The sequence below is a fragment of the Pseudorasbora parva genome, chromosome 8 (genome assembly GCF_024679245.1).
Source record: "Pseudorasbora parva isolate DD20220531a chromosome 8, ASM2467924v1, whole genome shotgun sequence".
Taxonomy (NCBI): Eukaryota; Metazoa; Chordata; class Actinopteri; order Cypriniformes; family Gobionidae; genus Pseudorasbora; species Pseudorasbora parva.
In genome coordinates, this window is record NC_090179.1 from 10,536,813 (window position 1) to 10,553,705 (window position 16,893).

General features: G+C 36.8%; 1 protein-coding gene across 2 annotated transcripts in view; it reads left to right on the forward strand.

Annotated features, from left to right (window-relative positions):
- dscamb (Down syndrome cell adhesion molecule b) overlaps positions 1 to 16,893 on the forward strand; it is a 233,486-nt gene that overhangs the window by 30,135 nt on the left and 186,458 nt on the right. For both annotated transcript variants that reach the window (XM_067450076.1, XM_067450077.1), the window contains exons 2-3: positions 5,201 to 5,518; positions 12,900 to 13,046. In XM_067450076.1, the coding sequence (XP_067306177.1) occupies positions 5,201 to 5,518; positions 12,900 to 13,046 (465 nt within the window). The remainder of the gene's footprint in view (positions 1 to 5,200; positions 5,519 to 12,899; positions 13,047 to 16,893) is intronic.

The window sequence follows — 16,893 nt, forward strand, 5'->3', positions numbered from 1 at the left end:
AAAGGCCTACAGGCAAAGCCAGGCCAGTGCATTAGAGTCAGCTGCCATCCCAATCACTCTCCCAGCCCGAATAAAAGAATTGGTAGATGTGTTTGATGTACAGACCTTCACATGAGAGAGCAGTTTAATATTGAATAGAGTGCAGTTTTTCTTCCAAAGCTGTACCCAAAGAGAGAAAAACCTTGGTTAATTATGAATGCACACAATACATTATTAAATAGTGTCACTTTTTTGTCTTCGTGATTCATCTCATGAAAAATTATGACAATTATGAAGTTTTCCTGAGCTTTAAAGTGCTGTTTTTCTGTCAATTCATATGTGTGGCCTTTTCAAGAAGAATTTGATGTGACTTCTGCTTTATTTGTATAGAAAAAAAAACTACGCTTTAAGACGGCTACCTTTTCAGAGTCAAGTCATCTCTCAAACTGAGATGTTGTGGGATGTAGTGTTTTTCCTCGACGCTAGGCCGGTTCTGAGGACCCACCGCTCGGCACATTTTGTCTTCCTTATGCTGAATTCACAATGCATGATTTTATCCCCGATTTCCATCGCCAACAGGTTTTGCGAACTCGACGAAAAATGCCCGAAATCATAGACAAATTGGTGCTCCTACACACAAGCGACAATCACGCAATATGAATTATCAAAGACACGATCTGAGAGAATCGCAGACGGGACGCCGACGCCCGTGAGATATTTGGCATGGTAAATATCTTGACCTGTCGTCCATTCAAAATCGTGTGAAATGTGTTCTGATTGAAAAATACACCGTCAATGACCTACAGCCAATGAGAGAGAAAGATACAAGGCAGCGGGAGGTTTGGGGAGGAGTTATAAAATCAGACTATCAGTGTTTTACATTTTGTTGCAATATTGTCCTTTTTAACAATGTGAAGCTGCTTTGAAACAATCGTCATTGTAAAAGCACTATATAAATAAAGTTGGCTTGACTATTTTAATAAAAATATTTACAATTATATAAAACAGAAACAAAGCACAAACATTCATATTTACAACATATGTAAGCCCTGTGTGTTCAGTCATTCTTTGCAAAGTCGCGCTGCATGTTAGTGTTACTCTGCATTCTGGGACACTATCTCAGGTTTCCTTGTCAGGGTCTTGTTCTTCTGCCTGTCCCTTGGACCTTTTATTATTATTATCCTTTTTGTGTACCCTGTCTATGGATTTGACGTTTTACATGTTATATAGATTACAATTATGGATTACACTCAATAAACCTTGCCTTTGGATCTCCGGCTACGTCCGAAATTATATACTTATTTCGAAAAAATAACTACTTCATGACCATTAAAAAAGTATATTCTATATAGTATGAATGTGTGTTGTATGGTTTAAATATGGACGGACTACATTTACCATGCAGCGTCAATTCCGCCACAAATCCTCTCCTGTGGCCTCATGGGATAGTAAAGTGTTTATCGAATGCACACTTCAGAATCTCGGCTGAAGAAGCAGATCATTCGGGGACTCTTTTATGAGTACATATTATTTGTCACATACTGATTTTCGCTTACTATATAGTAGGGAAGTATGCGGTTTCGGATGCAGCCCTAGTCAAATCTCAGAGCAGATTTTTTTTCTTTAATTTTTGTATTTATTTTTTTAAAGCTACACTGTGTGATATTTTGCCCCATCTAGCGGTGTAAAGGTAAATGACCATCCAGTGAATAATAGTTTCTGTTCCTCTCAATTCTGATTTCGTTTTAACTCCTACGGTGGCCGATTTAGTCCAAGATTAAAATGGCAATCGCCCTCTTCACATTCGACCTCTTCACATTCAATACGGTGCCATCGAGCGTTAAAACGCGAAAGGCGAAGCTTGAATTTACGAGTATGTTCCTCTTTGGCTGATGTACTTTCAAGATGGAGGAGCAGCATGGCGACCAGCATTCGAACCCCTCACCCGTATGTATTTTCAATGGCATATTATAAACTTACGAGAATACTTTATTACTTGAAATAAGTAAATATACATTAAAAAGCACAAATAAGTGTTTTTAGCTAAGTATAAACTAAAAAAGTTACACAGTGTAGCTTTTTAACAAAGATTGTGAATATTAATTTATTCTTTATTATTATTATGATTATTATTATTACATGAAGTTTAAAACCTGAAGTAGCCTTGCCTTTTCGAGACAAGGTTGCATGATTAGCCTTTATTTGGCTGCACCTGAAATCGGACACTTAGTAGATGAAAACCGGTATATGACAAGACTGATTTCACAGTACTCATAAAAGAGTAGGCAAAAAGATTCTGATTTGACTCTGAAGTGTGCATACGATGGACACTTTACTATCCCATGAGGACACAGGACAGGATTCATGAATGACAGTGAAACGACATAACTGATGCTGGTCGGTCACATGATGATGACAACATGGTGAATGTAGTACATCTAGAAACATACATTTTTAGCAGCCCTGAAATAATTACTCAATCAAAATAAGTACACAAGTATGTGAAATCCTCATGATTTTGCTGGCAAATGCGTTATTACACAGTGAAGCAGTTTTTTTTCTTTCGAATTTTGAAAATAAAAAAACATCATGACTTGAAGGTCGAAGCTTTAAAGGTATCCCAGATTGTGGATGAAACATTGGTTACGCTCTGATTTATTAATTTGTAGTGGACACACATGGAGTTTAAATATGTTTTACATCAGTGGGTGTTTATTTCAGTGCCGGAAGCCACACTTAAAGAAAGCTTGTCAATTAAACGACATACCCCCATGAATTCATCAAGAGCAAGTTGATTAGTGCAGGATGTGTTGAATCACTTAGGTAGCAAAAAGTCCTCTTAGAAGGAAGATCAACAATGATTGCTTTGGCTTACAACAAAGTGAATGAGCAAATTCTTATTGCATAAAGGCCAGAATGTTTTCACGCTCTTTAATATCGGAACAAACGCTCCGCCAAGCCTCTCGCTGGCAAAACAAGACATTTTAACAGATGGTTGCTTCAGCGTGCCACTTGATGAATGATACCATATGCCTCAGATTGCCACAGTAAAGATTATCACCATTACGAGCGCTTGTTCGCGGGTTTCGTTTGTTTGCTTGTCTGTGTTTGCTCATCAAGCGTGCCAACAACTGGAGTGTAATATCTGAGCATGTGGGCGCACATGTGTTTATGAATACACGTCTTCTTCTGTGCGCACCTTCTGCTGTGTGAGTGAAACCCGCTGATCCTCAGAAAAAGGTTGAAACTGCTGCAATTTGAAACCTTGTTAGAAATTTATGAAGTGCTAAAATGTTTCGTCCCGAGGGAAAACACTGCCAGCTGTCACTGGTGAGCCATTTACTGCCAAACGGAGATTGGCGCTCAGATAGGGCCTGTGGCACGGCGTTGAAGAGACTTTCATCCAGACACGAGCAAGATTTAGCAATTAGCAGGAAGTCATCCGTCTTGAACTTTTCTTTGGCTGTGATTAGCTTCATGATGCAATGTCAGATTTTCTTAGTGTTGACCTTTAATACTCTTGTATATTTATATGTGTAGCTACTGTATTCATTTGTTCTCATGTCACATATTTACCACAATGTTACATCAATGTATCGCCAATTCAATAGGTATTGTGATTTTTTTTAAATATATATATTTGGTAACACTTTATAACAAGGTTTCTTTAGTTAACCATATTAGTTAGAATCAACTAATAATGAAAAATACTTCTACTGCATTTATTCATCTTATTTAAACATTTACATTTATGCTTTTGGCAAATGCTTTTTTCCATAGCGACTTTTATTGCATTTAAGGTACACATTTTATAATTTATTGCTTTCCCTGGGACTCGAATCCATGACCTTGGCGTTGCTAGCGCCATGCTTTATTGTTTGAGCTACCGGAAAGATATAATTTTATTTAAAGCTGCAATATGCAACATTTTAGCAGTAAAATAGCCCAAAAAAAACCTAGGCCAGTGTTAAAAGATTATAACTGACTTTGCCTAAATTAGCTCTGTTTACATAAATGTTTGTGCTAATATTGAAATTTTAAAGGGTTTGTTCACCCAAAATGAAAATGATGCCATTAATTCCTCACCCTCATGTCACTCCAAACCTGTAAAACCTCCGTTCATCTTTGGAAAATAAATGAAGATATTTTTGATGAAATCTGAGAGCTTTCTGACCCCTCCATAGACAGCAGTTTAACACTTCCAAGGTCCAGAAAGGCAGTAAAGACATCATCAAAATAGTCCATGTGACTCCAGTGGTTCAACCTTAAAGGGTTAGTTCACCAAAAAATGAAAATTCAGTCATTAATTCCTCACCCTAATGTCGTTCGACACCCGTAAGACCTCTGTTCATCTTCAGAACACAAATGAAGATATTAGTGTTGAAATCCGATGGCTCAGAAAGGCCTTCATTAACACCAATGTCATTTCCTCTCTCAAGACCCATAAAGGCACTAAAGACGTTGATACAAAGCCCATCTCACTACAGTGGCTCTACAATCATTTATGAAGCCACGAGAATAGTTTTTGTGCGCTAAAAAAACTAAATAATGACTTATACTGTATAGTGATGGGCCAATATCAAAACAATTGGTTTCGAACCGTTATGAATCAGCGTATCGATTGATGATACGATTGAAATCACATGACTTTACTGATCCGAATGATGAATTGATTCACTGATTCATAACGGTTTGAAGCTTTGTTTTGAAATCGGCCCATTAATATTTAAATCGTTGTGTAGTTGTTGTTGTTTTTTACGCACAAAAACGATTTTTTTGAGCCTCTCTGAGCCATTGGGTTTCAACACTAATATCTTCATCTGTGTCTGAAGATGAGCGGAGGTCTTACGGGTGTCGAACGACGTTAGGCTTAGTAATAATTAATGACAGAATTTTTATTTTTGGGGTGAACTAACCCTTTAATGTAATGAAGCGATGAAAATACTTTTTGGGTTCGGAACAACATGAGGGTGAGGAGTTAATGACAGAATTTTAATTTTTGCGTGAACAAACTCTTTAAACTTAAAAAGAGCCAACCCGCCACAGTATTCTGCCATTTTTTACTTGACTTGCTTATAATTGTCTCTGCGTATTAAGCTGGGACAGAATATATTTATAACATTGAAAACAAAAAGACACGTTTTGACTCAACATTAATGTGCTCCTTCATCCATATTACTGTTCTCGCTCACTAACTCTTGTCCTGTCTTTTCCTTGACAGTTTTCGGTGAAGATCTACGTTCCAGCTTATATTTTGTCAATGCATCTCTGCAAGAGGTAGTGTTCTCCAGCACCACAGGGGCACTGGTGCCGTGTCCTGCCGCGGCCGTGCCCCCCGCTGCGCTGCGCTGGTACCTCGCCACCGGGGAGGAGATCTACGATGTCCCAGGCATCCGCCATGTGCACCCCAATGGCACGCTGCAGATCTACGGCTTCCTGCCGTCCAGCTTTAGTAACCTAATCAATGACAATACGTACTACTGCACAGCGGAAAACCCATCAGGAAAGATCAGGAGCCAAGATCTACACATTAAGGCCGGTCAGTCACCTCAACTGAGTAACAATCATAATGAAAGAACATAAAAAACCCTGTGAGAAATGCATTAAAAAAAACATTTTTTATTATTATAATAGCTTTATTATTATCTTTAATTTAGCTCTTGCTTAAAGGGAAAGTTCACCCAAAAATGAAATGTATGTCATTACAACATGTCCTCCAACCAATACGCTTATATAGGTCTTTGTCACCTTGAAATACGACCCATAGGAGCGTTTACTAAAGTTGCGCCCCTATCGACAATATTTTAATTAATTAAATATGACGCTCAGGAGCGTTTTCTAAAGTTGTGCTCCTATTGACAGCAGGACACTTTCATTTTAAAGCATTTTTCCCTTTAAACTGCCCAATATGTCAGGTTTTGCATAGCTCTGTTGGTAAAGCATTGCAATATACAACTACATGTGATCATGCGATCGTGAGTTTGATCCCAGGGAACACATGCGCTCATAAAGTGTGCTATGCACTATGATTCACTGGGTTGGTTTTAGGGATGGGGTGGGTGTAGTTGTAAATTAAAAACAAGATTTTTGTAAAATGGAAATATGACAAATGGTGGTAAAAAGTCCAGACATTGCATTAAAATGAACACGCATTTTGATTTGTAACGACAGTCATTCCCCATTTCATGTAACACGACACTGTCATTATTTTTACGCTAGCTAGAGGGCGCATGACTTTAAAACGTAAATATAGGTCGTTATAAGCTGCTTGAAAAACGACTTATAGAGTCGTATTTTTTTGGAGGCCAGGTTTTCATTAACTCCTCACCCTAATGTTGTTCCACACCCGTAAGACCTCCGTTCATCTTCAGAACACAGTTTAAAATATTTTATATTTAGTCCGAGAGCATAGGCACACTATACTGTCCACGTCCAGAAAGGGAATAAAAACATCATCAAAGTAGTCCATATGGGACATCAGTGGGTTAATTCGAATCTCTTGAAGCATCGAAAATACATTTTGGTCCAAAAATATCAAAAACTATGACTTTATTCAGCATTGTCTTCTCTTCCACGTTTGTTTTCAATCCTCAAATAAAGATTTGAACGGTCGTGAATTGGCGGATTGATTCATGATTCGGATTAATGACATCAATTTCATTTGTGGGTGAATTAATCCTTTAAAGAAAAAAAGCTAACAAAAAAAATACGCAAATAATAAACACCCTTTGAGTTTTTTAAATCTCCTACAGTTCAGCATGGTTTAAAAGTGCTCATAGAGCTATGAGTCTCTGACAGCTCTAAGATAGACAGATGAAAAACACTGAAATATTAATGACATTTTGCTCAGGCCAGTCATGTGTGGAGAAGACAATGCTGGAATTTGGGTCATTTATTTTTTTTACATTTCAGCCAACTGAACCAACCACACTCTCAACCAACCCTACAGGGTTCTCAACTCAATTTTAAAGAACCCATCTAAGAAGAACCTTTATTTTAGTGTCCTTGTTAAATATGTTGCGTGTGCGTACCATAGTAATGACAGTAAATTATGCACAATTACATGCAACTAACACTAAACCAATCCCTAACCCTATAGTAAGTACATGTTGTTAATTAATGTTACTCAGTACTTAAATATATAATTACACTGTAACAATGACACCATTAAATAAAGAGTAACCCTTTATTTTAAAGTGTCCTTTACACACTGAGTCCGAAATTCTTATCTGAATTTTTTGCCTGTTAAAAAATAAATGTGATCTCACGTTGTGTCAATCACGTGCGCACACTGCCTCCAAAACATTTGTCCATCATTAAAAAAAAATCAGTTTGATTTTCTGCGTCTATTTGCATCATTTGCAAATAAATACTAAGATTTTAAAACAGGATTTTTACAATTCGGAGTCAGATGACAAGTATGAAAAAAAGGCATAGAAAATTTTCAGAGACAGTGTGCAAAGACCTTAATTATACATTTAAGTACTGAGTAATATTAACTAACTATGTGTACCTACTATAGGGTTAGGGTTAGGTTTGTTGTAGGGTTAGTTGCATTAATGATTTATTGTTATTACTATAGTAACTACATTGGTAACACTTTATTTTAAGGTTCAGTTATTAACTATTAACTAGTTGCTTATTAGCATGCATATTACTAGGATATTGTCTGTTTATTAGTACTTATAAAGCACATATTAATGCTTTATTCTGCATGACCTTATTCTAGACCCCTTAATCCTCCAATACCCAATAAACTTAAATGCTACAAAAACTACCTAACTAACTATTAATAAGCAATAAATTTGGAGTTTATTGAGGCAAAAGTCATAGTGAATATGTGTTCCCCATACTAAAGTGTTACCACTACATTTAACACATATAACAAGGACACTGTAAAATTAAGTGTTACCAAATGTCTTAAATAATTGTATAATACTATAATACATGTTCAATGGGTTATTTTAAATTATTCTTGTGGTAAAAAGTGTTTAGAAAATGTTATAAGAAAATAAATAAAATTTTTTTTTTTTTTTTTTGTGGATGCCATTGAAAACATATATCCCTCATAGCCTCACTTTCATTCCTGTCAATCAGATTTGAGGAACAAGTTCACATTTATAGGCATAGTTTAGCCAAAAATAAAAATTAGCCCATGATTTACTAGCCCTCAAGCCATCCTAGGTGTATATGACTTTCTTCTTTCAGACGAATACAATCAGAGATTTATTAAATAATGTCCCGGCTCTTCCAAGCTTTATAATGGCAGTGAATACAAGATTTGATTTTGAAGCCCAAAAAAGTGCACCCATCCATCATAAAATAAACGGCTCTGGGGGGTTAATAAAAGTCTTCTGAAGCGAAGCCATGTATTTGTGTGAGAAAAATATCCATATTTAAAACTGTATAAACTAAAATATCAGCTTTTAAACAGCTGGCCGTACACATCGCCCTGTTTGTTTGAAGCGCGAGAGGCGTCAAAGCTTGCGCTACTTATACATCGCATCAGGGGTTACTCTTTTGGTGTAAGTCGACTTGCGTAGGCCGTCTGCCGGAAGTTAGTTATTTTACTTTATAAAGTTTTAAATATGGATATTTTTCTTATAAACCCCTTCAATTTACTTCATAATGCCTTTATTAACCTGCCAGAGCTGTGTGGAGCAGTTATATGATTGATAGATGCACTTTTATGGACTTTAAAATCAGGACCGCCATTCATTAAAGCTTAGAAGAGCTAGGACATTTTTTTTAACATAACTCTGATTATTCATCTGAAAGAAGAATCTCATATACACCTAGGATGGCTTAAGGGTAAGTAAATCATGGGCTAATTTATTTTTTGTTGGTTAATCTATCCCTTTAATGTTTAGTCTTGCAACCAGGCTTCTACATCAGGGGCCTATTGCACAAAACTAGGATAAGGGATTAAGCCGGGATATCTTGGTGATCTTGTCATCTGTATGCAAAATTTAGTACACCGCTGTCATGTAAACGTACCCTTAAGACACAGTCACACCAAGAACAATAACGATAATGAAAGATAACTATATTAGCGGATGAATTGAGCCAGGATCACCAATATATCCCTTATCCAGTTTTGTGCAATAGGACAAAAGATTTCCTTCTGATTTTAGCGATAACTTATGGGTAAGAAAAGGTTATATATAGATCCATAAAAGGTTCTATCGGCGCTATGTATTTGGAACCCCTAAAAGGTTTACTGCAAAAAATGCTTAGTATTTTTGTCTTGTTTCTAGTCCAAACATCTAACAATTCTTAAAACAAGAAGTATTACAAGCAAAAATTATTGTCTTGTCTTGGGAAAAAAAGCTCACAATTAAGAAAGTTTTTGCTTAAAATAAGCAGATTATTTTGCTTATTTTAAGCAAAAACTCTCTTAATTTTAAGTTATTTTTTCCCAAAACAAGACAATTACTTTTGCTTGTCTAGTAAATGTTTCTTAAAGGTGCGCTAGAATGAAAAATTGAATTAACCTTGGCATAGTGAAATAATAAGAGTTCATTACATGGACATCACACACTGTGAGTCTCAAACACCATTGCCTCCTCCTTCATATGTAAATCTCGTGAATCCATAAAGCAACAGAAAAATAAGTGCTTCTCAACATAACGCCAACCGTGATGCAAGCGTTGGGGATCATTTATATGCACTCCCCCAACATTTGCATCTGTCCAAACATGTTCATTGTCAGGTGGAAATAAGAGCGAATCAGGTACAAGCTGCTCGCATGGACACACTTCATGTTCCAGGCTGTTCAGGAGACTTGTCTACCCTTCCCACAGATAAAAAATGTCAACAGTCATGGTTGATGTTTATAATCGTATACCACAACAATTTAATTCAAGATCGTTCATTTGTTCGGCCCATTTCAAGCAATCTTCGCTCAGCGTCTTAAACTGAAGAAAGTGGCAATATAACTATATTCCTACAAGCAGTAAGTAGTGATTTATTCACTTATTGACTGTTTAAACAATTTCTGATTAAATTGAAAGTTTCTTAGAGAGACAGCGCTATCTAGATGACGCAAGATTCTAGTACAGTAACAACAGGAAACTCCAAGTACCATACAAAACTAAATAGTGTGTCTAAATAGTGTGTCTAATGAAAAAGGGTAATATTATTTTATATTAAAAAATACAACTGTAGATACGTTGCTTACAGATCGTTCACTCGATCCTTCTAGCAAACGTCATCTTTTCCACCATATAAGTTAAAACGACAGTCATTTGACAAGGCTATTAATTTCTTAAAAATATAAGTTATATTTTTATATTTTTGAGAACTGAAGTATGGTGTTTCCTATAATGTTTTTGCCTATTTGTATTTCAGATTAGGCTACACCACAGTCACTGCGTTAGCCTACATTGTTACTAACGTCATATGAACATGCAATATCATTGACGAGTGACAAGTCTAAAATGTAGACTGAATGACACTTTAAGCAGAACATCTCAAATGGAGATTGATAAAATGCAGCTTACTTGTTTATTGGTGTTTTCAGATCATCCGCGCGCGACAAAGAGAGCTCGCGTGCATTAGGCATGTGCCGATTTTTGGTAATGCGATATGTCACGATAATGAATATGCACGATATTGTTATCGTGGGCACTTCAAAATATCGTAAATAATAATTTATTAACAATTATTAATTTTTTTATAATGCACTCACGAATACTTTGCCCATCAACCATATAAATGCTCAACATCTGCGTCAAAGGGACACGCGTTCAGATGTAAACAAGCCCATGTGCGTTTGCACATGACTGAATGGGTGAAGGAGACGCGCTGCTGAAGTGCCGCTCAGTGACAGCAGAGGGCTCTGATGAAACGGCAGAATGCAGCGTTTACCCCGGAAACCCCGCGAACAAAACAAACCGCGCTAGTGAAGGAGTTTTTAAAACAGCCATTCATTTTTGTAATTTCAATGTTGTTCATCGCAGGCTCAGCACCAAATACTAAATACTTAAAGACCTAATAGGCTATTTATTTTCACACTTAAACATTATGTTTTAATCTGGACTACAACATGCCCTAATGATTAGAATTTTTTGGATTATTTGTCCAAAAGACATACGACTTCATTAGTTAACATGTTAATTCATTATTACCAAACTGACAATGAAAAATATTTATAAAGAATTAATTATTCTAAGTAATGTTAATTTCTTAGTTACTGTTTATTAACAAAACTTTTTAATGGACCTAAGATAAAACTAACAATGATCAGTATTTCTTAACTAACATTAACAAAAACATTATACTTTCTGTAACAAATGTAGCTATTGCAGAAATCTTAGTTAATACATTAAATAATGAGACCTTATATTAATTTGTAAGCCTACCTGTTGTTCTTTATAGCCCAATTCTTTTGCACTTTAATCTGTTTAATCTGTTTGAAAATTGTACTTTTACAGCTATGGAAAAAATTAAGTGACCACTTAACATTAATTTCTCTTAATTTTTTCCAGAGCTGTATATATTTTTGGTGCATTATTGTATTTAAACATTCAGTTATTTTTGTTATTACAAAAATAGTTTTTAAAGCTGTTTTACTATGACAACACTTTTTTTGCAACTTATTTCAGTTTGTGATAATATCGTATACCGTGATAAAAGCTTCGCAATTAATCGCAACATGAAAAATTGATATCGGCACATGCCTAGCGTGCATATGGTTGCCAGATTGGACATGTTTAGGTAAAACACTGGATATCATGCGGTTTTTTTCACAGAAAAGCTCTGTTTGGGGGATTTAATTACTGCACAAACGCGAGCTCTTTCTCGTGCGCAGATGATCTGAAAACGTCAATAAACGAGTAAGCTGCAATATCTCAGTCTCCATTTGAGATGTTTTGCTTTAAGTGTCATTCAGTCGGTCTGTGTTCTGTCAGGACGGTCAGGACTCAAGAGCTGAACAGCTGAACTACTGTAAGCTGCTGAAATAAGCCAATCAGAGCAGAGCTCAACATTAATATACATGACCCTTCAAAATAAGGCAAAAACAGAGCATTACATCCTAGGGACAATTTCTAGGGTTGTATCTGGACAATTTTTGCCCTTAAATAAGCCACATACCCTCTATGTAGATATCAGAGAACAATTTAACATATTTGTGGTGTGACAGGCAGCGGGGCGAGGGACCGCGAGAGCGGGCCGGTGATTAACGTTCACGAGTGCCAGCTGCGTGGCACACCGGTCTCGTCTCGCGGCCATGTGACGGGAGCATATAAGGAGGAGCAGGAGCTGCGGAAGACGAGAGAGGACCAGGCCTGGATTTTATGTTTAGTTTTGTTTATGTGTTTGTGGGCAGTCGTCCGTGAGGGGCTGCCCACGTTTTATTTTGTGTGTTTGCGGGCAGTCGTCCGTGAGGGGCTGTCCGCGGTTTTACTTTCATTTTGTTTCTTTACTTTAAATAAATGTTTGTTGAGCGTTCGCCGGTTCCCGCCTCCTTCCTTCCCATCTACAAACCGTATTACAATATTGTTTCAAATCATTCTAGGGCACCTTTAAAGGAAGAATTTTGAGATATTTAGACTAGAAATGTTTTTTTGCAGTGTTTTTTTTAGTATACTCAACTTCAAAGAACCTTTTATGCTAAAAAGGTTCTATAATGACAAGAAAGAGCCCTTTTGGCACTTAAAAAGGGTTCTATATAGAACCTTTTAAGGGTTCCAAATACGTAGCGCTGATAGAACCTTTTCTTCTAAGAGTGCAGAGATGGTTAGGGTTATATTTTCGGACAGGAATATTGTATGCATTAACATAATATGTTGATCCAGGAACATGTCTAACTCAGCAAACTCAGGACGTGCATATTCTCCGAGTTCATACTTTCAGGTAGTATTTTTTAAATTGTGAGAACAACATTGAGTAAAATCGCTGTTTTCTCCTCACCGCAGTATTCCGGGAGCCGTACACGGTGCGGGTGGCCGATCAGAGAGTCATGCGAGGGAATACGGCCGTCTTCAAGTGCATTATCCCGGCCTCAGTAGAGGAGTATGTCAGTGTTGTATCATGGGAGAAAGACACAGTCTCACTTGTCTCAGGTAGGCCTGATCTCTCACACTGCTTTTGATAAATTGCAAGACGTTTGCAAGGCAACATGAAAGGCAATGATTTATCACTGCATCAATATCACTGCCTTTCTTTTGCATATATATATATTTTAAACAAAACTGCTGTTTGCTCTCTCTAGAATAAATGTGGTGTCTCGATCTCCCAATGTTGAAACAGAACGGGTCGCTTAGCATTTTGATATTGACCTGTCTCATGTTTTTTGAAATAGTTGAGTGCTTCATTTTGCTGTTTATGTTTGTTTCAATCCTTCGATTGACTGGTACCCTCTTGCTGGATTTGTCACGAATGCACTCTCAGAAAAAAATGTACAGTGCTGTCACTAGGGCGGTACCCTAAGGTACAAAAGTGAAAAGGTACATCTTTGTATCTTACTCACCCCTGAATGGTACATATTAGTACCTTAAAAGGTACATATTAGTACTTTAGAAGTGCAAATTAGTACCTTAAATTAGTACCTTAGTATCTTTTCGGTTTTGTACCTAGGGAACCGCCCCGGTGACAGAAATGTACATTTTTTCTAACAATGTGGGCACATTTAGGAAAGTTCAAGTGTGGTTTGTTGGCTTTAGAAATGTAAAAGCTTCTGAAAAGTTGGTCAAGTACATTCAGAAGTTATTTGGAGCCCTAAGATTGAAAGACACACCTCTCCAAGAATCTGGCCATGAACATCTTGTGCCAGAGCCTTTATTGAGCGTTTGAAGAATCCATCCTCTCACCAATCAATGTACATCACCACTTATGACTAGCTGATGACATTTCCATGGTAACAGTCTGGTAATAATTGGCCAGTGTGGTTGGTGAAATATGGAATACAGTGCATGATATTCCTCATACCTTTGTGAATGGTTCTGCAATTACATGCCGAGTCTCATTTATAAGGATGAATAACTGTTTTGGTTTGACGTGGTCGCAGCACATGCCAATATCAAAGCGCTTGCAAAATGTCACAAGCATTAGACCTATCCAACGCTCATCCCTCGCTAAATATTTAATGATGAAGGACCTCAGAAGTGAGGCTGAAAGCTCTCTGGCATGTGAGGCTGAAGAATTGTTTACTCTTGCAGAGAAATGGGCTTTGTGACATATACAATGAGATTTTTATGCTGCAGTGTGTCCCATCAACCAAGGTTTGTGAATTGTTGATGTGGTCAGCCTACAGAAAACCGAGTAATATGCTTGTTGGTTAGTTGATGCAAATTTGGGAATAAAAGTGATGTTGATGCAAATTTGGGACATGTATTTCATAGAACGAGAACAAGAAGAAACAAATGCACAGCCCGTACTCAATCCAGATGTGATCTCTGCGAGACTGTTGTGCTGTTGTACAGGTTGTACATTTAATGGCTTTGGCTTGATGTGGCTTTTCAGCAGTACAGATACACTAATGAAATAATACTCCGGTAAAGTTAAAAACTCATTTTTATTTATGTAATATAAAAGTTATTGGTTTTTAATCTACTTAAAAAGATGCAGTGTGTGATTTTTTTGCGCCATCTAGTGGTGAGGTTGTGCCCCTCCCCCAAAGAGAAGCTATGGTGGCCGACACAGGACAAAAGGACAAAGATGTCGTTGTGTGAGACAGCAGAGAGTGATTAGCGCTCTGTAGAAAAGTTTGTCCATTCAGGGCTACTGTAGATTCAGGGCTACTGTAGAAACATGACGGCGCAAAATGCCGACTTCACTGTAAGGGGACCCGAGGTGTATAGAGATAGAAATGGCTCATTTTAAGGTAATAAAAACATAACGGTCATTATTTGTATAATGGGTTTATACACCACTGAAAACATAGTTAAGTGTATTATATTGTCATTTCTGTCTTGGATCATCATAAATACTGCACCTTTTTGCATTAAAAGTAAAATGTAATGATTGGTTGTTTATTACAGTATTTATACTAGCCAATAAGAAAGATCGGTTAAACTTTATTTGATAACACTTTATTTTACACTCTCCTTGTTACATATGTTACATGTATTTACCATAGTAATAACAGTAAATTATGCATAATTACATGCAACTTACCCTCCAAACCCCAAACCTAACCCTAATAGTAAGTACATGTTGTTAATTAACTTGGTTACTCTTTATTTTATGGTGTCATTATTACAGTGTAATTATATATTTAAGTACTGAGTAATATTAATTTACAACATATACTTACTATAGGGTTAGGGATTGGTTTAGGGTTAGTTGCATGTACTTATGCATAATTTACTTTTATTACTATGATAAATACATGTAATATATGTAACAAGGACACTAAAATAAAGTGTTACCCTAAGAAACAAGGTCACTAAAGGTGGGGGAAATACTGACTGCTGGTTTATTTTATGCAGTATTATGTATGGCAACCTTTCTAATATCTTACCAATAGTTTACACAGTAATTTAATGCTAGAAATGGTGATTTATAAAAGAATTGTAGATATTGGTATATGTCAAGATGAACATGAACTTGACCTTCAGCCTACATGTCCCAAAATATGTCCTCAAAAGCGAATGCTGGTCATGTTTCAGTCCATCACAATTTTTCTGGTATGAAAAGTCAACTTTTTACAGTTCCAGTCATTTCCTGATGAATACAGTAAAGTCCAGCCTTCATTTATTCATTGCACATGTGATTTCACATAGAAATACATCCTATTATGGCAGAAAAATGGTTTGTGAAAAAAATGGGTCTAAATGACATTTAGATTTCTTATTCTAGCAGCTTTGTTAATGTTATTCCCAGATGTAATTGGATGTGTTTCTTCAAATGTGGACATCCATTTTGGACTTAAAAACAGACATAACTTAATAGACATTTTCAACCTTAAACTCAAATGTTTCTCAGTGGTTGTCTGGCTATCACCAGACCAAGCTCAATTTAAGATTGAACATTGGTCTGGGGAGAGCACAAGAGGCGTGATCAACGGGCATTATTCAAATCACTCTGTATGCAGTTGGATAGACCTTCAACCAATCAGACCACAAGAAGCGTGATCAACGGGCATTATTCAAATCACTCTGTATGCAATTGGATAGACCTTCAACCAATCAGACCACAAGAGGCGTGATCAACGGGGAACGACCCATCGCTTCTCTATCTGTCATCGTGTTAAACCGCCTGTGATTGGTTCCTGCAAAAGTGTAACAGAAGCAGTAGAAATTAATGTACAGATTTCCAGACTGAGTTAGAATGAAATCAAATCACCGGAAGATCAGGCTGGGTTTAGCCAGTCTATCTCAGTGGATAATTGACAGCACAATTTTGACTTTTTTCTTTCTTTCTGAATGGTAATTCCAAATTACATTTGAACATGTTTTTGGGGAAAATGGTGAGCTACTTTGACTTGTTTGGGCTGTCGCTTCACTGCGTTCACAAATCCTCTCCTGTGGCCTCATGGGATAGTAAAGTGTCCATTATATGCACATTTCAGAATCTCATAAGAAGCAGTAGGTCATCTGAGGACTTTTTGCCTACTGTTTTTCCAATACTATGTGTGTCTTTTGGCATACTGTTTTTTTTTTTTTTTGCATACTATATATTAGGGAAGTATTCGATTTCGGATGCAGAATGTCCTGTATTTTAGCTTAAAGGGGGTTGAAATGCTGTTTCATGCATACTGAGCTTTTTACACTATTAAAGACTTGGGTTCCCATCCTAAACATAGACAAAGTTTCAAAAACTAATGTTGGACGTTTGATGGAGTATTTCTGTGTTAAAAATACTCCTTCTGGTTTCTCACAAGTTTCGGAGAGTTTTTTTCGAGTATGGGTCGGCTTGACGTTAATAGAGCGGAAGGTCCTTGTATGAGCCGTACGGGCTCTTCTCCCG